Below are 27,397 nucleotides of genomic sequence, written 5' to 3'. Positions count from 1 at the left end.
AGTAGTGCTGACAGACACATCCACTCTGCCTTCCTTTTCTTACTGGAAATCAGAAGTAGAATGCTGCTCACTGAGAGTCTTCTGAGGCTGCTGGGTGAATTTGAGGCTGGGCACCTTGACATGATGTGCCCTGAGGAATGGGAAATTTCTGCTCCATAGGTAGATACTGATCTACCAGCTCATTCACCCACCCACAGCCCTCATCCTTGAGAGTGATTGAAAGCCAAGCTTACCTCCGGTTCTTCATTTGTCTCTGTATGGTGCATGTGTGATCAGGAAAGATAGTGTAGTCTGTGGAATATCCCAAAGCTCTGGGCTTGGACTTGTCTTTTTTCTGTCTTTATTCTTATCTGGGCCATCACATAGTCCTTGTGCACCTGATATTCTTCTACTGATGGACAGGAATTCCATGTATTCTGCTGGCTGCTTAAGGTCTTTTCTTGCAGATCAAACAAGCATCTTACACTTCTATCTGGAGCTGAGCTTTTGAGTGTGGTGATATGTTGTGTTCCCCAATATGTTGTGTACCCTAATAAACTATCTGAGGATCCGAGGACAGAGCCAGCCACTAGATTAGACATAGAAGCCAGACAGTGGTAGCCTTAATCTTATCACTTGGGAGGTAGAGATCCATCTCGGTCTCTGTGAGTTCAAGGCCCTACTGGAAACAGAGCCAGGCAGTGGTGACACACGCCTTTAGTCCCAGGAAGTGAAGGCAGGAAGCAGAAAGGTGTATAAGGCATGCGGACCAGGAACTAGAGGCTTTTAGCAGCAGTTCGACTAAGAACCTTTTGGGTGAGGACTCAGAGGCTTTCAGTCTGAGGAAACAGGATCAGATGAGGAGTTGGCGAGGTGAGGTTGGCTATGACCTGTTCTGTTTCTCTGATATTTAGCATTCACCCCAGTATCTGGCTCTGGTTTTTGTTTTTTTTTTTAATTAATAAGACGGTTTAGTAATTTGTCTTACACTTGATAGAGACTCCCAAGCCATCCAACCCAGTCTTCTGCCTTGCCACATGGTAATTCTGCTCTTCAAAAGGCTTGAGCCAGAATTCTTGATGTTTCATCTGGTCATCACTCCTTGGCTCGTCAGCTCTGCTTTCGAAATCTCTCACCGACCCCACCACACCTCACTACCTCCACAGTCAAAACCCTGTCCTCTGTTCTCATCTGGACTGTTGACTCTGACTCCATCTCTCCTTCGACTTCTCCCCACTTCTTTCCCCATCTCTGGGCTCTGTTCTGTGGGCATCAACTCAGTATACCTCTGTGAAATCTCTCCAGGGCTTCACTGTAGCAATCCAAGCTATTCAAATACAATGCCTGCTTTTTCTGCTCTGTTCTCCACAAACCCTCAGTCTCATCCCAGGGCTTCCTCCCCACTCATTGCCCACCCCACCCCCAGCCACCTCTCCTTTTGGTTCTTGAATCTGCTGGGTACCCTTGCTCTTCATGGTCCCATCAAGAAACAGTGTCTCTCAGGCTAGGGTAACTCGAGCAGACCCTGTTAAACTGCATAATGCTGTCCCCCAGAGTTTGCAAGTAAGTGGTGTCTTTCTCCACACGTTGTCAGCTTCTGGCTGTTGGACAGTTATTCCTGGGTGGTTTCTGAAGAAATGCTCCACTGAATCTCCGAGATATTGCAGCTGCCAACTCCCACTCTGCCCATTTTCAAGAACTTTATTGGTTTTGCCAGGAGGCTTCCGGACTACAGTGAGGACTCATGGTTCTGCTGCCCATGGTCCTCGGGTTGATGATGGTGGTCCAGTGAAGCAGGGGCCAGTCCTCTATGTCTGCAGAGAGCACAGTCTAAGATCGCCAGTGGATAACCCAAAGCATGGTAGAGCCATACTCTGTATGTGCGGTCTTTTCCTGTATGGTACGTGATTGTACAGTAAGATGCTGACAGACCCAGTGGTACAGAACAAATGTGACAACAGACTGAAGTAGAAGCCATTTACAACTTACTAGCCAGGGTAGAGCCTAACAACCTGAGCTTGATCTTGGAGCCCACACGGTGGGGCCTGCTCTCTGACCTCCACATATGCACCAGAGCATGAGTGTACACACACACACACACACACACACACACACACACACACACTAAATAAATAAATAAATAATTGTAAATACATATGTAAACATCTGGCTGAAAGACCCAAAGGCAAGGACTGTGAGACAGTGGAAAGGAGCCTCTGAACTCAGGTGAGGACAGTGACCGCTGAGTCACAATCGCTACCTGTCTGGTAGGCGTTAAGTGATGGGCCTCAGGTAGATTAGAAAAAGAAATTACAAGCATTGCTGTGGCTCTTTCTCAGGCTTCTCAATCCAACAGGTCTGAGAGAGCAGAGAGGTGGGAGCTGCTGGCACACTCCTATGACACCTACATGGTGCTCTTTTGTGACTGACTGCTCGTGGCTTCCATTTGCATTACTTTTAGCCTCTGATTTCTACTTATCATTATTTCTGATTTTCTCACCCGGGTATTTTTGTGCCCATGACTTTAACTTCTTGAGGTAACGTCATATGTTTAGAAACATTTTAAATAGCACAGTCATGGAGAAACCATTTGATGTGCACACCAGCTCCAGAGAGGTTTCTTTCCTGCGGTGGCCCCTTTGTGTCCAATAGTGAGTGGGAGGAGGTAGGTGGTAAGAGTCTGGACCCGGGACTGAAGTCACTCTCAACAGAGTGGCAGACACCTCCCAATGGGCCTCTTCCTTTGCTCCTTTGCTCCCTGGTGTGCGTGTACACACACACACATACACACACACACACACACACACACACACACACACACACACACACACAGAAGCATGCACACATGCATGCATGCATGGTTTCTCCTTGAATTATCTCTCCCCCTGGTGCTGGCATTCAGTCAGACCACACAGTTTGAAGTAGAGATCAGGTATGAATGGACTGATGTGTTTGCCAAGAGTAGAAAGCAGCGCTGACAGGAAATGTGGAGAAAGGCCGCCCACTACTTCAGCACACAGGCACTGTTGACCACCAGAGAGCCGTTTACTTTACCCAATCCTTGTCTTGGCTGTGGTTCCAATTTACCTGTGTCACACTATTTGAAAGTGAACAGAGACAGTGGCAGTGAGAACTCATAGTCGGACTCACAGAATTTCTAGCTCTGGATGAGATCTGGGCCACAGGACAAGGGCAGAAATTGGTTTTCTATGAATCGTTCTGTGAATCTCCCGCTGACTCAGAGTCCTGAAGAGAAAAGTGAAGATTAACGCTTCCCCTGACTAATGGGCCTGCTATTAAATTAGAAACAAATTGGTCTTTCTGAGGCCATCCATCCTTACTCGCTCTGTCTTCAGAGTGTCCTCTGATCAAAGGACCTTAGGAATCAGTGGAACTCTCTTGGCCTGCAATCTGCGGCTCTCTTCAGAGGCAAAATACCAAAACAAAGCAAAACAAAAAACACCAAAACCAAAACAAAGTGGAAATTGTATTGAGCGATGAGAATGACTGTCTCCTGGAATATGCTAATTTTTCCCAGGTTGAATTTTAGTGAGAGGAAAAGGGAAGCATGGAGATGGCTTGGGTGATTTAGTCTTTTAATTTAGTTGTTAAAAAAAATTACACAATTTGTTTCTTTTACCTTTTGTATAGTTATTTTGCCTGCAGAGATGCCTGTATACCATATTTGTGCCTAGTGTCCGCAGAGGTGAGAACAGGGTGCTGGATCCCTGGAACTGGAGTTACAGATGGTTTTTGAGCCACTGAGTGGGTGCTGGAAATGATACCCAGGTCTTCTGCAAGGGCACCAGGGCCTCCCAACCTCTGAAGCATCTCCCTATCCCCTCAAGTGATTCATTGGAACTGAGCCCTTTTGAGATTTGATTTGTCCTTTTTCTAATCAATGTTTGTGTCGTTTTTTGACTTTTAAGTTGTTTTTTTTTGTTTGTTTTGTTTTTTTTTTGTTTTTGTTTTTTTTGTTTTTTTTTGCTTTTCTGGCTTTGCTTGGATGATTCTAATGAACTGGCTAACCACTGAGCTCTTGCCCCCACGCCTCAGTAACCCACCACAGAGGAAGTCTTCAGGGCTCACACAGGTCCCTTGGGGCCTAGGCATCTGCCTCTGTCAGTTGCACCTCATTTATGACCTAAGGAACATTTCATGAGCCAGGAAATGTGAATTCTTCCTCCAAAGGCGGATGGCATGGATACAAGGGAAGAAGAAGAAGGAGAGATTTTAGCCCCATCAGTGCCACAGCTGGCCTGAGTAACCTACTAGGAGTTAAAGCTAACTAAAATGCCCGTTCTCATCATTTATCTGTTTCAGACAGTCAGACTGATGGCTTTCTCTGCGGTCCTTCATCCAGCCTTCATCTTGGCAGTACTGCCCCTGAGAGCATCCCTAAGTGAAGGTAAGAGGATGAAACAGAAGCAAAGAACATATAAAGATAAACCAACTGGTGCTTTGGAGAGAAGTCGAGCAATTTCCTTGCCCTTGGCATTGATGAGATGTGGTAAATCCCTGGAAGCCACAGTTGCCTTGGGCGTGGCCTCCCTCACCCTGACGGCTCCATGAGCAAATCTTAGCCTTGGCTTCCTTCTCAGAGCTCTGCTCATTGGTGTGGTTGTAAGTGGAGCTGAGACCACAGAGCTTCAGGATTGCGCTGTTTTACCTAGACCATTGCCAAGGTGTTTCCTTCCAAACCCTGTTGGGCGAGATGGAACAGCCCGGACTAGTTCTGGTGGCCGGGTTAGAACAAGTTCTAATGCCCCTTAGGTACACTTGCTGAGCACTGTTAGGCTTATAAAATATGGCTGAAAGCAAGCAGAGTCTGTGAAGCTATAGAAACTCTCTCAAGTTTGTACAAGGTAATGTCTTAAGTGCTTAAATCTGTTTACAGTCAGAGAAAAAATGTTCGTCAGTTAATTCCCCCCAGAAGACCATAGTTTGGAATAAATCAACTTTGTAAATGTGCATGCGTGTGAATGCTTCATCAAAATATATATGGATACTTTATTACTTTGAACTTACTTAAACATAGAGTGTTAGACTTGAAAGAATTTCTATTGACTCATAAATTTTCCCAGCATTTGTCCATATTGTATAAAGCTTTCCATTTTTCTTCCTGCACTTATTCTTTCCTGTATTTGCTCTTTAATAAAGAGTATAGATATAGTTCCATGCATGAATTTATGAAAATGACATTTGCAAAGAGTATGTATAGAGTGCCCCACTTACTTCTTAAAACTGCAGGAAAAGATACGTGGGAAAGGGGGAAGATTTAGGTCTGTTAATAGTTCAAGTTCTGCCTTGCATCATTTAGATCTGGGTTGGGGAATGTGGGAATATACTATTTCTTCTGGCTTCTTAAATATCAGTTAATTGAGCTCTTCCATAAGCTGGGGCTGCCAGGTGACTGGACTCTCTCCCTGGTGGCATATGTAGCTCCCTCAGTCTGTCTTGCTACTGGGTTCAATCAGCTTCAGCTAAGTAGGGAGGCTGGGCATCAAGAATGTTCCAGCCCAGATCAGAGCCCCTGGTTCAGAGACAGCCTAATGTACAGAGTCCTTGTGCGGAGGCACTCTCCAGTATTCACACCGCTTTTGCCCTAGCTTGTCCCCTAGCAGAGTCTCATGATAAGACCTGACTGTTCATCGTGTGTCTTCTGCAGGTGAAGCATACTGCTCTCACATCAGTTTTTATAGCTTAGCTTCTATTGTTTAGATCAAACATGTTTCCCTAATTTCCTGGCAACCAGATGTCCATTTCTGCTTCCAAACTTCTTTACAAAACAGGGCTTCCTTGGTAGATATTTCTCTTCACTGGAACTGTGGGGACTTTTTTTCAGTGTCTGCTGCCTACTACACCTTCCCTCAAACTAGTGAGCTCACCATTTCATCAACTAGCCAGGCTCAGGTCAGACACTGCATTTCAAATAACCCGACCTACCTTCTTCTAAGAAAGACCCTTCCATTAGCCCTGCACATGTTTCCTTCAGCCAGAGAAGTTGACTGCAACATTCTGGTGTAGTTTTCTGTCTTTGGGGCATATATACAAAATGTAAATATGTGGAGATTTTTAATTTTTTTAATTTATTTAGATTTGTGTGTGTGGGGGTGTGTGTATAGAAATTACATGCATACACATGTCACAATACATGTGTGGAGGTCAGAAGACAGACTGTGAGTCTGTCTCTCCTTCCAGCATGTGGGTTCCAGGGATGGAACTCAGGTTATCAGGCATGGCAGCAAGCACCTTTATACAAAGAGCCACCTTGCTCACCTCCAATACACACTCTAATAAAGGCTAAATTGTGTTGTGTAGAGAAAAATATAATTACAGATATGTATATATACAACCAGAGAATAATCTATCTCCAGGGGATTTTTATTTTTTAATTTAAGCCATTAAGTAGGACGAATGTTTCCTTTGGATGTCAAATGTTCTTGGAATCATATTGTTTTAATTACTGTTACATAGTATCCCATTCTGAGAATTAACCACACATTATTTCCTCCAGCAGTATTAGGGTTGGTCAGAGAAACTGTGGGAAAAATGGGATGGTGTTTGTGACTAAGCCCAGGATGGAATCCCCGATGGCCTCCTTAGCCACACTCCAGTGTCATGGCATGAGAGCTGGCCTGGGAGCCAGAGTCCTGGGTCTGGTCTGGTATGTAGTCTTGCCCCAGTCCTCCATCTCCACTTTCAACCTCAGCTAGCTTCTCGGAAAAAAACAGCGGGCTTGGATGTATTCATCTCCATGGTCCCTTTGATCTCTTTGACTTCGCCTTGGAGTTTCAGCTCTTTCCCTCGACATTACTTCTAACTGGTGTTACTCAAGTACCTGAGTCATTTTGCTGATAACATATGCTAATTCCAGGAGCTTCCCTTTGGTTGAGACAACATATATATATAGGGCAACTGGGTTGAGCTTCCAGAAATAAGGTTAGACGGGGAGTTGACTCATGCATTTGTCAATCAACTGGAGAATGTCTATACTCACTGTGTGTCACTCATCTTGATTTCCCTGAGCTAAGTAAGACCAGTCACACTCTTGTTTCGGTCACAACCCACAGCAGAAAAGAAGCCTACCACAACTTGCTAGGATCAGAAAAGCCATGAGTCAGGGAGACAGAGAGAGCATGGGAATTATTTACTTTCAAGTTACAATAGTGAAATACTTGAAAAATGTAGCTGAAGGAAGGGTTTTGTTTTGTCTCACAGCTTGAGACACAGGCTGCCCTAGTAGGGAAGGTGTAGAGGCAGGACCATGGTGGAAGCTGGTCACACTGCATCCGTAGAAGCTGGCTTTGTCCTTTTTATTCATTCTGAGCCACAAACCCATTGATGTTGCTGCTCAAATTCATGGTGGGTTTTGCCTCTTTGGTTAAACCTTTATGGAAACACCCTCATCAACACAGGCACAGTGCTGTGCTTCCATGTTGATTCTAAATCCAGTCAAACTGAGAAAATTAACCAAGTAGTCATGGCAATGACTAACCACCTTTCACTAGGCCCTACCTCCTTTAATGCTTTAATTTATTTACTTATTTTTAGAAATGTTTTCAATTGGAATAGAATTACATCACCACCAGCCCCTTTCCCTTTCCTCCCTCCAGCCTCTCTCAGGTATCCTTTCCCCAACTCCCCCATGCCCCTGCTCTCAAATTGATAGCCTCTTTTTCTTGAGTTATTATTGTCACACACGTGTGTGTGTGTGTGTGCGTGTGCGTGTGTGTGTGTGTGTGTGTGTGTGTGTGTGTGTGCGCGCATGCGCACAAGCATCTAAATACAATGTGCTGAGTCCATTTTTGTTGTCTGTGTGTGTGTGGTTTCAGGGATGGCCACTAATAAGAGGGCTCATCCCTGGGAGAGCCTAGTTCCCTGGGAAGGCTAATTCTCCTTCTCCCCGCAATGGTTAGCTGTCTGTAGTTCTTGGTCTGAGGGTAGGAGCCCATGAAAGTTTCCCCTTCTACGTTAGAACGTCCATTAATATTGCTGTTGTTCCAGTCTTCTTTATGCACCCATTTCTAAGAAGGACTGTTTCACCACAGACTTCCTGGTACTACACCTCCTCTAATAGACCCACCCTTTCTTCTGAGATGTTCTTAGCGCCATGATATAGATGTACCCATCAGGGCTGGGCTCGCCAGGAATGTGTTTTTCTGTGATGGTCTCCATGGGCTCTAAAATAGAAGCTTCTTTGATGCAGGGGGGTGGCAGCTCCACTTATCTGTGGGGATAGGATACATTAAAGTGGAGTAAAGAATATGCTGGTGGAGCAAAGTGGCTGTAATAGATTCTTTTCTAATGCCCATGACCTCACTAACCCTGGCAGGCGGGCTAGGTTCCCGTACCAGGTGTGATTTCCCTCCTTTCGAGTGGGCCTTACATCTCATGAGACAGCTGCTGATTTCCACTGGCATGTTAGTCAGGCCCTACCTCTCCATTGTTCTACCACCTTTGGTCATCCCCACACCAAAACCAAGTTTCCAAGACCCTCGGTTGGATACTTCAACCACATACAAACCACAGCAATATGGGAGACTTTAAGTCAAAACATACGATGTAAGCTTGACCATGTAGTGAGCATGGAGTTGACAGGATTCTGGAAGCTCACCTTTTAATTATTTTTTATCATAACCATATATCTTGAAAATTTTTGAGGTAACAGTTACATAACATAAAATTAAGTATCTTTATGGCTACGGTGAGGCAATTATCAGTAATATTTAATACTTTGTAATATTACTGTAACGATCCCGTGGGAGTGACGATATTCTAAATTTGTGCCCTCCCTTTATCTGTGGGATTATTTCTTCCCCAAAGAATTGGAATTTCCCTGGGAGTCACAGGGCAGAGGAAAGAAAATGCTGAAGCCCAGTGTCAGCCAGAGGAGAAGCTGGTTTGCCAAGATGAGCTTTCCCGGGTCTAACAACTTGTTAGACCTCCTGGCAGGAGAGACTGGTGTACCAGGCTTTTTCTTTTGGGCCACCAACCACCCCCTAAATCATGACACACAGACAATATTAGTGATGAATGCTTGGCCTAGCTTAGGCTTGTTTCTGACTAGCATTTTTTTTTCTTTAACTTGAATTAACCTGTTTCTCTTTATCTACCCTTTGCCTAGTGGCTTTCTACCTTTCTTCCTTTTTTCTGTAGATCTTACTTTCACTGCTTCCCATGTCTGGCTGGCAGCTGCCAGGCATGTCACTCTCTTTCTCCCTCATTCCCTTCCTCCTCCTCCTCCTCCTCCTCCTCCTCCTCCTCTTCTTCTTCTTCTTCTTCTTCTTCTTCCTCTTCTTCCTCTTCCTCTTCTTCTCCTCGTTCTTCTCTCAAGTCAAGATTCCTCCTCCTATTTATTTATTCTCTCTGCCTGCCAGCCCCACCTATCCCTCTCCTGCCTAGCTATTGGCCATTCAGCTTTTTATTAGACCAGTCAGGTACTTTAGGCAGGCAAGGTGAAACACATGCAACACATCTTTACATAATTAAACACACATCCTTACATCATGAAACAAGTGCAGCAGAAACACACCTTTACCCAGTTAAAGTAATATTCCATGGCATAAACAAATGTAACGCATCTTTACATAGTTGAAGTAATATTCCTTAACAGACTGGAGCTGAGAGAGTGATGGACAGGACCAGACTTTGACCAGAATTGCTGGATTATGATGATACATGCCTCCTGCCTTCTATTTAAATCTGTACCTCATTTCAAGATAGACTTAGAGAGTCACTGGGCCTCTTTGTTTCTCTTCCCAATGTAGAGAAACTAAATAAATCTACTTTCTCTGCTGTACACTACTATTCATATATTTAGTTGACCTATTGGGGATGAATGGTAGAGCCTTGCTTCTTAATGCTGCCAGAGCCCAGACAACCTAACAACTCCAGAAACACAGCCTCTGGCTGCTGGAAACATTGATATCTATTATTCCTGATTCTTCACTCCCCAATGCTGGCAACTACCAGACCACTTACTGTTTCTATGGGTTTACCTATTCTGAATATTTCACATAAGTGAAACCATACAATATGTAACTCTGTGTCTGGATTCTTTTACTTAACATAAAATTTTTGAGTTCTATCTAATTTGTAGGATAGATCAGCACACTATTCCTTTTAACCACTGAAAAACAGTCCTCCGTATGTAGAAATCACAACATTCAATGTGAATGTCATCCATTGATGACTTTTGAGTTGTTTTTACCTTCTGATGATTGTAAATGGGGCTATTCCAAACATTCATGGGCAGATACTTATTTGAATCCCTGGTTTCATTTGGGATGTAGGTGGGATAAAGACCTAGGAATAGAATTATGGGTCGCACTATATCCTACGGTAACTTTCTGAAAAATTACCAAAATGTTTCCCACAGTGATGGGCCATTTTACATTCCACTTGAAGTGTACAAGAACTGCAAATTTCTCCACACCCTTGTCCATGTGTATTATCCCCATGCTTTTTACTATTACCGAAGCCTTCCTTGAGAGTGTATGGTGGTATCTCATTTGAGATCCCAACCTGGGTTTGATCTTCCTTTCTTAATGACTAGGGATAATGAGCATCTTTTCATGTTGCTTTTTGGCCACTTGCTTATTTTATTTGGAGAAATGTCCTCCAAGTCATACGTCCATTTTTAAACTGTGTTGCTGTTCTGTTGTGGATTTGTAAGATTTCTTTATGTAGTGGGAATACTGGAAACTTATCTACCACACAACTTACAAATATTTCTCCCATTTTCAGTCTTTGTTTTCTTTGTAACACTTAAATAGACAAATTTTAATTTTGATGACGTTTAACTTATCTGTCTTTCCTGTTGTTACTCATGCTTTTCATGTTATATGAAAGGACCCACTGCCAAATCCAAAGTCGAGGTGCCCACACCGAGCACACCCATCCTTCCCACGGTGTATTTATGCAAATGTCACACAGGATGGGTAATCTGTCAATAGATGTTTTCATTTTATGGGTGTTCTTATTAGTCTCACTTCCAAAGAAACTATATCTTCAACCTTCTGTCATCTGAGGACAATGCCTTATCTGGATGTGAAATCCCCCACTGTGGAAAAGTCACATGAAAGCCCTTCATTCTCACTTCTGTGGCTCCATCCAGAATCTCCAGGCCGTTTCCTGGGTGCTGCTGAGGCCATCCAGGTGTTCCATCCCATGGAGAGCATGGATCAGATAACCAATCCTATCTTCCCAGTCGTGAAACAGTGTAACGAAGGGGGACACATGCCAGGGAGATCACTATTTAAGTTTCACAGAGCTTTTGTAAGTTATTTAATCTCACGGAGCTTTGATTTCCTTATTTATAATAAAAATTATCTTATGCTCAGCACATGTGCACTGGCGATTTGGGGACCCTTCATATTTTGCCGGTTCCTAGCATTTTTATTTGGAAGATACTCCCTTGCCTTTCTGGAGGGGAGTGTTTGGAGGGGAACTGAGCTAAGGCTCTATTCATGCTAAGTGTGTGTTTTGTTACCAAGCCGCCCCCCCCCCCAAGACACTTTCTTGCCTTTTAAATGTGGTACAAAAAAGCTCTGAGATCACCAATTTCTTAAAAAGGACGAAAGCAAATGCCAAGAAGCAGATGTCTGTTACAGATGGGTCAGCAGACACCAGCTGAATTTATGAAGGGAGTCTTTATCTTTTCAAAACCTTTGCAACATCCCCAGTTTACTTCGGACCCCCTTGGTCCAATAGTTGGAAGAGCTGAACTAGCAATACACAATTCCTTTCAATTCTATATGGTGTTTCCCTCTCTTGAGTGGCAGTCAACAATTCATTCTCTGGAATTGGCAGTAACCCAAGAGGACCCAGGCCCACCCTCTCTCTTGTAGCAGAGTGTATCATAGTTGATGCTTCTGTGTGCAAGCTTAGGTTGTGACAGTATTTAGGGTTTAAAGACAGCCTGAGGGACACTGGACACTCCTAGGGGTCAGTAACCTGCACAAATCCTTTCATGTTTGAATTCCTGTTCTTTTACAGATTCATAACACTGCTCACTGCTCTAAGCTTGCAAACTTGATTATTTCTATGATTTTGTTGTGTCTCTCCAATTAGGCTTCTTCTGTGATTGGGAAACCTTGTCACAAGTGTTTTGTTTTGCATTAAGTGCCTATAATAATTGCTGTCTCATTCAAAGAGTTCAGTGAATTCTTGCTGGAGGTATTTAAGCTCAGCACATTGAAACATATGGAACCATGTCTCTATATATGATATACTTCCACTTTCAGATCTTCTAATAAGCTATGGAACCCTGAATATCCAAAAACTGATTTTTATTTTTAAATTTTAGAATATGAGACCTTTAGGAAAAAAATCTCTTTCTCTCCATTATAAATTAAAATCAGTTAGATTACCCAGGAAAGACACATTTTATGCAGGTGTTGACCAGCTTATTAATACGCTCTGCATTGCCGAGCAAGTTTTCTGCTTCATTGGGGTCTTAATTTCTTCCTTTGCTGATGTAACTTCTAAATCCTTTCCAGATCCTCTCAGTATCTGGTGCTAGGATGCACATGCAAACATACTTTTCAAAGCTTGCAGTGAACACAGTGAATTGTCTCTCTATTAGATGTGTGGCTATTCAATCATGCCCCCATTGAGAGTTATTTTTTAACCTGTTTTTGGTCTTTCAGTCCTGGGTGAGCCTTTCCAGTTGATGCCCAAGATACTTGCTGTCTCTATCCAATCTAAACTTCAGCAAGTGACTTTGCAATGGACTGTTCCAAATCTTACTCATCAAGAATTAAAAATGTCATTTCAGATAGAGATCAGTAGAGTTAAAACATCCAACATCATCTGGGTGGTAAGTATTTTTTTACTTAATATTTTAAAAATTCTTTTTCCGTGCCATGATTTTGTTTTTATACCATTCAAGAAATCTTATTATTCTAGAATATTTCACCTCTCAATACATATTTTCTAAACAATTGTGTCCCTGTGTTTTTAGTTAAGACAGCTGTTCTCAACCTTTCAAAAGCTGCGACCCTTTAATACATGTTGTGCTGACCCCCCAACATTAAACTTATTTTCGTTGCTACTTCATGAATGTAGTGTTGCTACTGTTATGAATTGCAATGTAAAATGCCTGTGTTTTCTGATGGTCTTAGGTGACCCCTGTGAAAGGGTCGCTACCCCCGGGTTGAGAACTGCTGAGTTAAAACAAAGTAATATGGCCCATCAGGTTCGATGGATTTATTAAGAAAATTCTCCCTGCTCTGCTGTTTGCCCCAAGACAGTCACAGGGTCAGTCCTTGTAGACACTGTGTCTGCATGTTCCCTGCAGATGAGTTATCTCACTCTTTCTCCTCTGTCTACCCAGGATCACCCAGGAAAGTTAGATTGTCCTCAATAAGATAGAATGACTTATTAAAACAATGAAGAGTCTTAGAGGTCCGTTTACTTGCCCTGTGTGAGTACTTGGAGGAGCAAGTCCCAGCATTTACTACCTGGCCCACACAGACGTTCTCATGGACTGCATTGGACAATAACTTAGTGTCCTCTGTTTCCTGGAATGTGGGTCTGCTAATACATAGATCAATTGATTAAGTCCATCTTGAGAGGCGGAGGCCGAAGATCAAGAGTTCAAGACACCCTGTGCTACAGATTAAGTTCAAGGCCAACTTGGACTACTTGAGCCCTTGTATCAAACCAAACAAAAGAAAACCTTCAACTTTTTTCTGCTTTGACTTATTTGGGGTATATTTTCACTCATCTTGATTTGGGTAATGGATGTGTCTACTGTGTCCGGAGAGTCTCATCTAGGCACACATTGGTCCCAGGCATTAGATAATGTTATGAGATGTCTCAGGACAGTTTGTCAAGACACTTTAGAAATCTTCTGGAGGCAAAGGATACAGAGGACTGAGATGAGGACCCATCAGCCCCATTGAGGTCCCCCTTTTCTCTTAGGCATCAAGAATGTCGCCTGTCACTAACGTTAAAGTCTTCAGTTCTTTTCCATACCCATTACCACATATGAGGTCTGAGCAAGTGGCCTGAGGTAACTAGATCTGACTAAGTCCATTAGGGTTTATAGCAGGTCTGTCGTTTGGCTGTCTTCAAAGGGCAGTTTCCCATAGTGGCAGCTGCTGAATGTGTGACGTCACCTTAGGAATACAGATGCGTAATAATTAGCTGTCCACTTCCCATCATCAGCACAGTTTCCCACTACTCCACCTTACACTAAGAAACCTGATTGTTGGGATTCTGACGGGTATCGGTGGTGGTTTGGGCCTAGGGAAACATTCAACAAAGTTCCTAAGGTCAGGAGAAGTGCTGGGAGAATTTTGGAGCATTAATACTTATCACCATAACAAAATAGCATTGGTGTAGCACAGGGAATCCTACTCTGTAGTTCTCTAAAAGACAATTCTTATCAGTTCTCATGTCAGGAAAAGCAAGGAATGTTACTTGTGGAACAAGTGGATCCCATTCTTTGTTTTCTTAAATTCAACTTCTTATTAGAGTCACAGAATGTCATCTCTTTGAATGGGAAAGCAGCTTGTGGAAATTATTTCTGTGACTGATGAGGGGTTAAAATCCCCAAGGGTGGACAATTACACCAGCCATTTATTTCATGGAATTCAAAGCACGCAGCTCCAGCCTCAGTACATTGAGGACAACCAGCACATAGATACTTGTTTGCGGTTCAGTCAGAGAGAGGCAGCGAAATATCCTCATTCTTCACCTCCATGGCCAGACAGGGAAGATAGTCACATGCTATGGCTAGGAGACACCCTTGTACCTGAAGTTGAGGAGAGACGTGAGATCTTCCTTCCATTAAAGGAGAGAACACATTTCCTTCTGGAAATTCTTTGCTTGGACAGTTCCTTGTAGTGCAAGCTAGGAGCCCCATCACCACTTATGCTGAGGGAGACAGCATACAATTGATCATTCTCTGTGCTTCTAACAAGCCAGGAGAAACACACGTTGACCTAGGTGCTCATAGTTAGAATAGGACCCCTCCCTGACAGTGCTGGCCATACAGAGGCCTGCTGACAAGCACACTATGTGGTGCTGCCCCGGGCCAAGCTTTGCTCTTTCCTCTAGGACATTTTCTGTACTCTTTTGTTAACAGCAAGAGAAGCAGAATAGCAGCTCTAGCTTGGAAAGATGCCGGGGGCTTGAATCATCTAGGGATAGGATTCATGCCTCAGCAATGAGTCATTGACCTCAGATGTATTTCTATGCTAGTATATATGCCAATTTCTGTGACCTACCAGTGTCTGCAAGGGCTATATTCAAATTTCCACTTCAATGACTTAAAAAAACCAAGTTTATCACATTTTTTAAATCACTTATTTGACTGACATACTCAAAGTTAATCTTCATTGACAAGGCTATAAAGACTACAGAGCATAAATTGAGTTTAGATAGAATCCACAGTGTCTAGGGAAACACGACCCACTGCATATTAATCAAGTGTCTAAATTAGCTTAGAATGTTGGACTGTGGTTGTGCAAGGTGTGGGGATTTAAAAGCTAAGCACACAAATGGGATGTTCTAAATGTGTGTAGGGTATAAGGGTCACTTGTGAATGTTGGGGTTAGGCCTACTTTTCTCCCACAATTTGAGAGAAAGATTCTTTGAGCCAGTGTATGAAAGAGGAGTTGGAGTTAGTTTAGTGTGAAAGGTGGGACCAAGATCTCTTGGAAAACCCAACAGGAGCCATCAGAGGCCTTGAGAGAAGGGTGTGGGAAGCTACCAAATTTGAAGGCAGGATACAGTGTGTGGGCTCAGAGCACAGGGAGACAGGTTGGGGCAGGCAGGTGCAGGGCAAGACCACCCGGGGCCACGGGAGGACAATCAGATGCATTTACCCCGAGAGCAGTAAGATAAAGGGGGGACTCGAGATGTGAGCGGTGGCTGCAGGTGACTACCAGGGCAGGAATGGGTGGATCTGGGGAGATTCACAGGGGAACCCCAACTCCGTGGCTGGTTTGACAGCATAGTGAGTTCACCATCAGTGTCTAGTTCAGTTTTCTTTTTTTCTTTTGTTGTCTAGTGTTTACTTTGTATTTAACAATATTCAAATGTAATGTCTCAAGGCTCTTTATTAAATAATGAAAGCTTCTTGAATCAGGATATCAAAACAGGCAGACAGAAAGGTGGTTTGTGATCCAAGAATAAAGTAAAATAATAAGCTGATATAAAATATGAACACTTTAAATAAACTTCTGATCTACATGGAGTAGTAAGGAGGCCCACAATTCAATGTACCTGGATGGACTACAGTCTTCTCGTTCCACAGCTGTGTATCTGTTGTTCCTATGATTTAAGACTGGTGATCTGAGCAGGGCAGAGATGTAAGAGTTGTTGCCTACAAGTGTGACATGCGACTGCTGGACTCCACATACTGAGGACTTGTCATTTGTACTAAGGTACCTGGGTACACACTCACAGTAGCCTCCCCAGGAAATTCAAGGTGCTGTAAGGAATGTGTCTTAGCTAGGGTTATGAAACACTGTGACCAAAAGCAACTTAGGGAGGGAAGGGTTTTGTTTGTTTGTTTGTTTTTGTTTTTGTTTGCTACCCATCCATAAATAGTTAACAGTTCGTCATTAAAGGAAGTCAGGACAGGAACTCACACAGGGCAGGAACCTAGAGGCAGGAGCTGATATAGAGACCATGGAGGAGGAGTTCAGCTTAGTGGCTTGTTCCCGTGGCTTGCTCAGCCTTATTTCTTATTGAACCCAGGACCATGACTACCAGACTAGGGACAGTACCACCCACAATGGGCTGGGCCCTCCTGCATCCATCACCAATTAAGAAAATTGCCTGCAGGCTTGTCTACAGCCTGATCTTATGGCACTCAATTGAGGTCCCTTCTCTCAGACGACTCCAGCTTGTGTCAGGTTGACATAAAACTAGCCAGCACAGACTTGGGGACAGGGCAGGGGTACTGGAGGGGCACACTAATGAAAATGAGTTCCTGAAGAAAGCATGGTCTCTGCTCTCTTGGGTACACAAGAGTCACAGGTAAATGCCAGGAAGGCTTTGCCACAGTTGGAGATGGGAAGAACTTAAGGGAAAGAACAGAAGAAATCTCACAGGAACCTGAGGTGCAGCTCTGCAGGGGAGTTCTCACTAGCCATGTGTGAAGCACTGTGCTCAATCTTCAGCACTGAGATATTTTAAGAAAGCTTCATGAAGGAGATGGAGTACAACCTGGACTTCAATAATGCAGAGTGAAGTGGAGGACACTAACCCCAAAATGCCTCATGAGCAGATACTGAGATGCTGGAACACAGGCAAAAGTGTTGGGTAGACTATTGGGACCAGAGAGAGATCCTTCAGATTAGTGGAAGCCAGATTGTGGAAGCCTTGAAAGGTAGAGAAAGATGTCAGGCACCATTGAAGTTAATCAAATTTGAGACTAGAGATGCCCATGTCTTAGAAAGATCAATTCATCTTGAGTAGGGTCCTCAAAGAGTAGTATGAGGGACACTGTTTGATTGGTGTCTCTAGGGCCAATGGCTCTGACAGAGGAGGTTTGGTGGAAGGATGTGGTCCATCGGACCACCACATCTGAAAAGACAAGAGAGAAAAACAGCGGCCACTTCTAGAAACGTTGGTATTCCCAGGATGCCATGAAAGATTACCCCATTTGCTCAAATTTAGCTAGTGTGATCTAACCCTGGCTAAAGTGAATATTTTAAAATACCAGTAGAGACTGCTTACTTCTAAAAGGACCATTTAATTAATTAGATTTCTGGAATTTCTAAGGTCTAAGTAACCAGCATGGATGAATATCTGTTTCAGATCTTTGATTCAAGGCTTGAATGACCTCTTTTCACTCACTTGATCTGTATGGGCCCCCAGGCAATGTGACAGTCATAGGGACTTGGTCTGTATGGGCCCCAGGCAATGTGACAGTCATAGGGACTTGATCTGTGTGGGCCCCCAGGCAATGTGACAGTCATAGGGACTGAGGAGACAGCAGGCTATAGCTGCCCTTGCAAGGACATCAGAGCAAGAGAGTGAAGGGACTTAACGTAGCATTGTGGTAGAGTCAAAGTGAGGTAGAAGTTTGTACTTTGGAATAATTCAGTTTGACCTATTTTCCAGGAGGTAATGGACTGTGTATCTCCAAATATTTCCTTCATTTTTAGGAGAATTACAACACCACTGTGAAGTGGAACCAAGTTCTACATTGGAATTGGAAGTCTGAGATCCCCTTAGAATGCGGGACACATTTCCTAAGAATAAGGGCTATGGTAAATGATGGCAAACACCCTCCACAGAGTTCCTGGAGCAACTGGAGTTCCTGGAAAGAAGTTAGTGGTAAGAAGAGAAATGGTTACAAATGAAGTGGTCACAGGAATGATCAGATTTAGTATAATCAGGGATCAGTAGTCAACTGAAGGATAGTCACTCCCTTTGAAAGCATCTGAGTTGACACTGACATTATTTTCATTGGTCATAAGAGAACTAAAAAGTAGTTTTGAAATTCCCTGTGGAGATCTAGATGTCTGAAGTTTTACCCCTGAATACCTTCTTTGATTTAATTATGTGATTCAGATAATTCTGTATCCATTTTCCAAATATGCAGAAATATGTTTACTCTAAAGTTGTGTATGTGTTTTTATTAAAGCAGCACAAATATATATATGGAATAGGTATTGGGAATGTTTCTGTAAAGGGCCCAACAGTTTCCTTTAAGACTATGGCACTTATGTCTTCAGAAAGCAACCTTAGACAATGTGTAAACAAATGAAAACAGCTGTCTGTCAATAAAACTTTATTTACAAAATAGATGGTAGGCTTGACTTGGCTCATGGGCTGTGGTTTGCCAATTCTCAACTTAGAGGCCAGGAGCAATACTAGGACAAGGAAAGCAGCCTTTCATTACAGTGTAGAATTGTGAACAAATAACTAACTATCCTTTAATTTTAATCATTGAACATTGTTGTAGGTAAAATTTAGAGTGGGCTTTGCCATAGCTTCTCATGTTCTACTTGGCTACAGGCCAGATCTACAGCAACAGTATTCCTCACTATATGTCTGGACATATTATATGAAATTCTACTAATGTAACCATTCCTTTGCCAAGCATTGATGCAAATTTATCAACTGAAACTAGCAATCTATTAGCTCAGGAAGAGCTTAATGCATACATTGATAGTAATAAAATTAAGTAGACATTCTACTGTTTTAAATAATAGACATTGGTTTAGCTATCACATTAATCCTAAGAAATAGGCTTTATTTTTATTCCTACTTCATAGATACAGAAAATGAGGTCCAGGGAAGGTAAAGAACTTACATAAGCCTTGTACTTACAACTATATCTTACTGGCTTACTGGTGAAATATTTTATATATACGTGTGTGTGTGTGTGTGTGTGTGTGTGTGTGTGTATACACAACATACACACACACACACACACACACACACACACACACATACACATATATATATACATAAAGAAACTGGAAATGTAGAAAAATAGTTTTTAAAAAAGCCATGCTTATTATCACATAATCAGTGCTCAGTAGATGAGTCAGAGGTTAATATAAACTCGTTGTATAAAATGAATGTACTAGATAGCAAGTTCAAGGCTGGCCAAGAATATATAATGAGATCCCATCTCAGAACAAGCAAACAACAGCAAGAGAAAAAGAAGTAAATGTGTTATAAACAACCTTGGTAAAATGGACTAGACTTCTTAAGACTGTAACTGTAAAATGTATACAAGAATAAATAAAAATCCTGACCCCCAGAGAGCTGTTTCTCCACCACAGTTGTTCAGTAGATTCATCTAGAGGTCTTAAAAGCCTTCAGAAAAGCTATGCACATGGCACTTGGCACAGGTAAGGTCAGTGTCAGCAATATCTAGTGGCCTGATAGGTGAGCAGCTACGCTATATCAGGCTGAAAGATGGAGGTGAGGTAGTAAAGTCTGGGGGGCAGGTAGGGGGAAGCTTCTTCTAGAAGGCCATCTAGAGACAGACACTGGAGAAGGTGTCAGGATGGAGGAAGTCCCTTCAAAGAGGGAGAGTCCTAAGGATTTTGATATGGTCAGAAGTCACACAGAGGGAAAGACTGGAGCAGCAGGAGATGGAAGTTGAGTGAGCAGCATCTCTGGGAAGGGGGAAGAGATTGACTCGATATGATGGAGAGACACATAGCTTTGGAGCTGGACAAGTTTTAGTTGTGTTCAGGCAATTCAAGGGAGAGATTGTTTTGTCTTTCATTTCAGGGGTTCAGTCCATGATGGCATAAACAGTCAGGTTGGTAGGGGCTTGCAGCAGCTGATCACATCTCACCCACAATCAGGAATCAGAAACGCTAGTGCTCAGCTCATATTCTCCATTTCATACAGTTCAGGATCCTAGCCAGGGACTGGTGCCACCCACAGTGAGAAGGTCTCCTCATCTTGATTAACCTAATCAATATGATCACTCATAGACATGCCCAGAGACTCATCTCCTAGGATTCTGAATCTTAAGTTGACAATCACAGAGGCCTAGGAGGTCTGCATATGGTTTTACTACTGACAAGTTGAGCAAACTCAGCTAAGACTCCCTGCTTATCCCATTGCTGAGAGGTCCTGAGGCTGACTTGAGATAAGGAACTCAAATGCTTCATGTAGAGCCTCCTGCATGATGGAGGCACTACAGAGAGCAGCTACAAATAATAGCAACATCCCAATAACTGGAAGTGATGATAATGAGGCTGTTTTAGCTGGAACAGTGTGACAAAAGGTGATATGGGAAGGACTGGTTTGGACCCACCAAAAGGTCCAGGAATCACGTGGAAGTTTAGGCTGCTATTTTCCCAAGAAGGTAGTATAAAACTATAATAACTACAGGGAATGGGAAGGGATTTGTCCTGAAATCTGAGTAAGACTCTAACCAAGGCTTTTTGTCTTGCAGTACAAGTTTCAGTTCAACCTAATACATTATTAATACTTCCTAAAAACAAACTGTTGGAAGAAGGCTCCAATGTCACCATGTGTCTGGTATATGGGCATTATCTCTATAATGCATCCTGTAAGTTGCAAGATGAACCAATCCATGGAGAACAGCTTGATTCACACACATCATTAATAAAGTTGAATAATGTTGTGTTCCTTAGCAACACAGGGACAAACATCAATTGTGAAGCCATGAATGCTACTGACAAACCATTTGGTACTGTTCTCTTTGTCTCAAGTAAGTATTAGCCCAGAGCTTCTCAACCTTCCTAAAGCTGCAACCCTCTAATACAGGTCTGCATGTTGTGGTAACCCCCAATCATAAAATTATTTCCTTGATACTTCATAATGGTAATTTTGCTTCTGTTTTGAGTTGTAATATAAATATCTGGCATGTAGGATATCTGATATGTGACCCCTGTGAGCATCGTGACCCACAGGTTAAGAAGCACTGTATTAAAGAGCTAGGTCTCCTTTCTTCTCATTTCCTGTGAAACACCTGGGATCTCGTGTACCAGAAAGCAAGAACATATGTTCACTTGTGGTTTTAGTTTTCTTTGACTTCACAAGTCTTCCAAAAGAGGTTTTGAAAATAATACCCAAAACAACACTCCCAGAATTCCCTATTGTTCCTGCTTTATTGCTAACAGTTTTATTGCTAGAACTAACAGTGCTAAAGGAGGGAAATTTCAGGATATGACCTGGACCACTGAGAAAATATTCTCTTTCCCTCAATTCAACTGAGCTGGAACTCTGTCAGAATCGTGGAGAGAAAAGTGGTGCCGTAGACCAGCCAACCACAGAAGGGTGGTGCTCAGAGGTCCAAAGTCCTATATTGACCCTTTCTCCTGGCTAGGGCTTGTCCTCTTGGTCATTTCTGTAAATGAGCATAGTGCTTGGTTATAAAACCTGTGAATATGGGTGGCTTCTAGCCCCAATGTATTAGTTCAACAATGGTGGCCAATACTGTTCTTAAGTGGCTGGAGAATTAATTCCTAGGCCTGTTTCAGTGGAGAGAGAGCATGCTGACTTTTCTGTAGGCTGCAGTGTGCCTATGTTATGGCCTTCTATGTCTGCTCTCTGGTTTCCATCACCATAGGAAGGTATCTGAAACATCTCTCTCTATTGCCAAAGGAGGAAATTCCAGGCCTGGATGCCTCTGTCATGAATCCCTTACTGTAGGGTTTGGGAACAGAAGTGGGCCCACATTTTCAAGGAGCTTTGCCCTTCCTGGGACTCTCTGCTCTCCACTGCAGAACTAAGCTAGTTCATAGTCTGGCTGACATCCCTAGGCTGTAATGCAAGCCACAGACTCAAAATGGAACACCAAACCTATTTCATATAGACGTAGATGTCAACCTCATGCATAAGATTGACTACCCATCCCCAAGATGTCCCAGAATGGAGGAGAAATTCACAAGGGGAAGCCCCTGAAATGTGCCTCTCTGAGGCTATTGATCTGCTGACTTACACCTCCTGATCCCTGCTTGGTTTGAAGGACTATGACTTAGGACCCCAAGCAAAACTTCCCTTTTGACTTATTCAATGAAAGGGGTTGATTGGCTCTTTTGTCTTTTCCTTTGTATGGACAGAAGTACTCGAGGAGCCCAAGAGTTTTTCCTGTGAAACCCAAGACTTTAAGACTTTGAAATGTTCGTGGGAACCTGGGGTAGACACTGGTTTGGCTTGGTCTCAACAAGATTCTCAAAACTACACTTTATATGAATCGTGAGTCTACTCTGGTTACATCATCTCCAGGTTCTTCCTTGTTTAACCATAATGTGACAAGTCATTCTCCCTTAGAGAAGCATCCCCCCCCCCTTAGAGAAGACACATCCTCTTGAGTGTGTCTTCTTTCTTCTGGATATACTTCTTTCTCCTACCCTTCAGAGTTAAACATATGTCAAAGTGTCTTTAGAAAATGTCCAACTCCAATTCACAAAAGAACACATGGAGTGCAAGGAGAACTTTATCTAGACATTGCAGAAAATATACAAATATTTCACAACTGTCACAACTGCCTGCTGGAATCACAAGAAAATCTTTTAAAGCAGGGGTGTAGAGCCTTCAACCTACTGTGCTCTGAAAGAACATATACAATAAAAATAAGAATAATTGATTGTGTATCTTTGTATTAGCATAGTCTTATCTGTTAATATGACTTTCCCTAATTTTTCTAAATTATTAAGAATATTCAACTGGATTAGTTGATGTCTATACCACCCTTCATCACATTCAGAAAATTCATTGAAATGTTTTTATTATTGGTATCATTTGGTGACAGAACAATGGATTCGTGCCTTAAAAGTTCCAAAAGATCAGTATACATCTGCTTTGATGGAAGTGTTTAAACCCTGTCTGTGCTGTCTTGTTCCATTTTTTTAAGGTTCTCTGGGAGACGTGAGCTTTCTAACCACAGAAACTCACATACCTGGCAAATCACTGAAGATTCACAGGAGACATACAACTTCACACTCACAACTGAAAACAAGCTAAGGAAAAGAAGTGTCAACATCATCTTTAACCTGACCCATAGAGGTGAGACGGCAATACCACAGCCCATGATGGCCATTAGTGTAACATTTAATACAGTGAGACTCAGTGAATGCTCTGTGGATGGTAGCCTAGTCCACAACCCAAGTGAAGCTAATCTTTGTACTTTTCTTGGCTCACACTTACCCTCATGGATGCATGCATTCCCAAGCACTTGTTTTGATCATATCTCAAGTATCAATGAGCTCTCTAACAAACTTTAAAACTAGCATCCTGGGTTGGGGATTTAGCTCAGTGGTAGAGCGCTTAAGGCCCTGGGTTCAATTCTCAGCTCAAAAAAGAAAAGAAAAGAAAAGAAAAAGAAAAAAAACTAGCATCCTGACATATACTTATTGCATGGTCTATTCCAGAGTCTGTCTCTCTGTTCTTCTACCAAAATGATCCCTTACTTTAAATTGTGAGTAGAAATGTAGATTTATGTTTTCATTTCCTATTTGTTCTAAAGATCTGGGCCTTATTGTGTATCAAGCCATCTGTAGCAATCTAGTAGTGACTTTTTGTATAATATTAAGTTGCCATGATGTGCTTGTACTGGGGAACATTGCTGTAGTATCTTTACTACTATGTAGCACTTCATGGAAATGTACAGTTTTATTCATTCATCTCTTTCAATGGTTTGCAAGTTATATCATTTTTTGCTTGGGGTAGTGTTTTAATTAATATTAGGATTTTTCATGTGTCTGTACACATGTATTTCTTTGTTAGTATGTACTTAAGAATGGAATTGGTGGAGACATAGTCTTCCTTAATGCTTACCTCTCAAACAATGTTCCAAAATAGTTTTCCAGTTATACTCTCATTCTATGGATTTACTTATTATCCCTAACATTGCTGGATCACCTTTTACTTTGGATCACCTTTTACTTTGCCAATTGAATTGGGCATAAAATGGTATTTCTTGATGGTTACCAATTTAAATATCTCTTCCTATGCTGGACACACATCCGTTTTCTCTTTTACAATGTGCTTGCTCCTATTCATTCCTCCATGGGTTGTTCTGGTTTTCCCATTAGCAAGAGTTTTCCATACATTCTTAATGCAGAGCTTTGTTGTTGGTTCCTATGCTGCCAATATCTTCACCCAGTTTGTAGTTCTTAATTTCATCCATGCCTGCTGACGATGAAAGATCTCAATTTTAACATAGAGAACTGTGCCAAAATCCTTTAAAGAAATTCTGTCTCATTCCAAAGTCAAAATCAGAAATACAGTCATCATAATTTTTCACTGGGTTTTAAAGTGTTTTTAAAATTAAATCTCTGAGTTTTATATACCAAATAAAGTTGGGATGTAACATTGAGGTTTTTTTGTTTTTTGGAAGAACCACTTATTTCTGTTCATTGAGTAGCTCTTATTTCCCTACTGATTTAACATGCCAACTCCTCCTGTTATGACAGTGAATCGGAGTCACGGACTCCTAGTGCAGCTGGGCAGTTTGTCTCTTTCCACACTAATACCCCCGTCTAATTTCGCGGGCATCAGTTGCAGTGGGTCTGGATGAAGCTAAGTCTCTCACTGCCCTTTTCTAGGTGGGTTCCTGTCATTTTAAGTTGTTATCTTCTGCATAAACCCTGGGACTCACTTATCAAATTCCATGCAAACCTCTCCTGGTATTTTTGGATTTACATTGAATCTACAAATGTAACTTGGATACATCAGTGTCTTTGTGATAACTAAGTCTTCCTATGTGTGGAACATGGTAATTCTTACATTTATTTAGGCCTTTGTTCATAGAACTTTACATTTTTCTCATGTATATTCCTTGAACATTTAAGAAATCATAGTCACTCCAGCCAGTTCTAAAACTGGCTTATGTTTTAGTTTTTGGTTTTTCTCTCCTCTCATTTTGCAGTGTTATATTTGCATGTTTTATTATCCCTTTTAAAAACATTGGTAGATTTTTTTAGCTTATAAATAACTATATTTTAATGTTCACCATTAGTTCTCTTGCAAAAGTTTTTTTACACATGCTTGTTATTTGAGTTGTCTTTCTAGGGGGTTCTCTAGAAAGGGCTGATGGAACAGTTGTCCCATGAATCCTCGAATGCCAAAGTTGGACACTTACCTTTGTATTTAAAAGTCAGGTTGAGTGGCTATAAAATCACTTAACACTATCTCCCTTGGGTTTAATGAACTCTGTTGCTCCACTCTCTACTCACATAAAGAACATGGATGAATGCCCAAGGCACTTGCCATGTGCTTTTTCCCATTATTAAACACTTGATCTTTTGGCCTAGTTGCCATAGGTTTTTTTTTTTCTTTAAAGTCCACCAATTGTACTAGAGTTTGTCTATTTTAGGTTGATACTTTCAGTAATATGGTATGTTCTTTCAGCATGTGGTTCTGAACAACATTTTTAAGAAAGATCTTTGGGTTACAATTTCCCATATTTGCTCAAGGATCTGTCATATTGTCAGACAATAAGCATTAGGGAAGATTAAAGGTTGAATGAACCACAGTCTTGTTAGCTCTCTTCTACAGAGTTCTTCAGAAGGTCCGGTTATCCATATGCCATGTCTTCACCATGTACATACAACTTTATCTTGAATTCTTCTTACTTTAGAAGATCATTCCGTTTACCTCCCAGTTGTTTAAGAAGCTTACCTGTCATGTATATTCACTCCTGTGACTCTTTCTAAGTTTGTATGTGTCTTTGTTCTCATTGTTCAGTTTTGCTAGAAGTTCAACTATCCTGGTTATTTTGAAAACCAAATTTTGGTTTTTAATGTGCCCTGCATCTGATGACATCTTTTGTATGTTGTTGATTTTTCACTCTACTTTCATAACCTGATTTCTTCCACTTTCTTGAATTTAGTCTGCTGCTCCTTTTGTTTTCTGACCATCCCACAAATAAGATATGTAAAGCCAAACCCCCCAGTGAGAAGTCAATTAGGGACATCCAAAACAATCCAGAAAGTTTTGACATGTTAATGCTTTCACTATGAACTTTGGAATTTCCTAATACCATCCATAAACTAATCCACAAATTATTTGGGTTTCAAATTTCCCAAATAGAAGACATTTTTGGATATTAATTTCAGACAGAAATTTATTCTAATCATCAGTGTCTGTTCCATACATGGTCATTAAACTTTGTGAGGTTGGATTGGGGGTTCTGAACCTGGCTGTCAGTATGTTGTCTGTGCATAGAAGCATCTGCCACCTGAAGCTTTGGGGAACATCTAGGGATGGAATTGATTAACCCTGGGACAGTGTGTCTGTTAGTTCAGGGTGTTAGCTGTGTTCTTCAGACCTATACAACCTTGAGTTGGCTCATGAGTCCTCCATTACATACTATTGTTTGATTTCTCATTGTGTTTCTATTGCTTTATATATCTTGAGGATTTTAAAATCAGGTTCACATCTAAAATTGCTACATGTTCTGTATACTAATAGTAAGACTATTTTCCTGAAATTTCTTGTGATTATTTAAAGTTATTGGTCTGATTACTCTAATACCATTGCTGCTTTGCTTTGCAAGTCAATTTGTTGATTATGTTCACAAGTTATGAGGCTCAGCTGTCTCCTTACTTCATTCAGCACATGAACTTGAATTCCTCTGCAAGCATCTACTGTGTTATTGGGCCGTCAATATCAGGAGAAGGATGAAAGAACAACACCGGTCTTGTCAGCTCAAATCCTAAAGTGAGGAAAATCTGAGGATAGAGACCCAGAAATCCCAGAGAACACAAATTAATCACCATCAGGACAGGTGTCAGCCTCAGCCCCAGCCTCCACCTCTATCCTCATATAGTAAGAAAGGATGGCATCCACTTCCATCAGTTATTGGATGAGAGTTCCAGCAAAAAAATTAGGGTGTTTGGCCATCTGATCACCAGACTAGGTCAGATCAGGCTTTCTCTCAACCATTGCCAGTAGTCTACAGAGGATGTATCATTGTGGATTTCTGGGGACCTCTCTAGCACTTTGC

General features: G+C 41.9%; 1 protein-coding gene across 1 annotated transcript in view; it reads left to right on the top strand.

The window, feature by feature from the left end:
- Nucleotides 1–27,397, top strand: part of Osmr (oncostatin M receptor) — a 63,550-nt gene that overhangs the window by 7,944 nt on the left and 28,209 nt on the right. Inside the window, exons 2-7 of the mRNA XM_036206704.1 lie at nucleotides 4,303–4,387; nucleotides 12,633–12,802; nucleotides 18,111–18,282; nucleotides 20,876–21,154; nucleotides 22,509–22,644; nucleotides 23,303–23,454. Of these exons, the coding sequence (XP_036062597.1) occupies nucleotides 4,315–4,387; nucleotides 12,633–12,802; nucleotides 18,111–18,282; nucleotides 20,876–21,154; nucleotides 22,509–22,644; nucleotides 23,303–23,454 (982 nt within the window). The 5' untranslated portion in view covers nucleotides 4,303–4,314. The remainder of the gene's footprint in view (nucleotides 1–4,302; nucleotides 4,388–12,632; nucleotides 12,803–18,110; nucleotides 18,283–20,875; nucleotides 21,155–22,508; nucleotides 22,645–23,302; nucleotides 23,455–27,397) is intronic.

This window comes from Onychomys torridus, chromosome 15, assembly GCF_903995425.1.
Source record: "Onychomys torridus chromosome 15, mOncTor1.1, whole genome shotgun sequence".
Taxonomy (NCBI): Eukaryota; Metazoa; Chordata; class Mammalia; order Rodentia; family Cricetidae; genus Onychomys; species Onychomys torridus.
The sequence above is the reverse complement of the archived record's forward strand: the minus strand, read 5'-3'. Positions and strand labels throughout refer to the sequence as shown.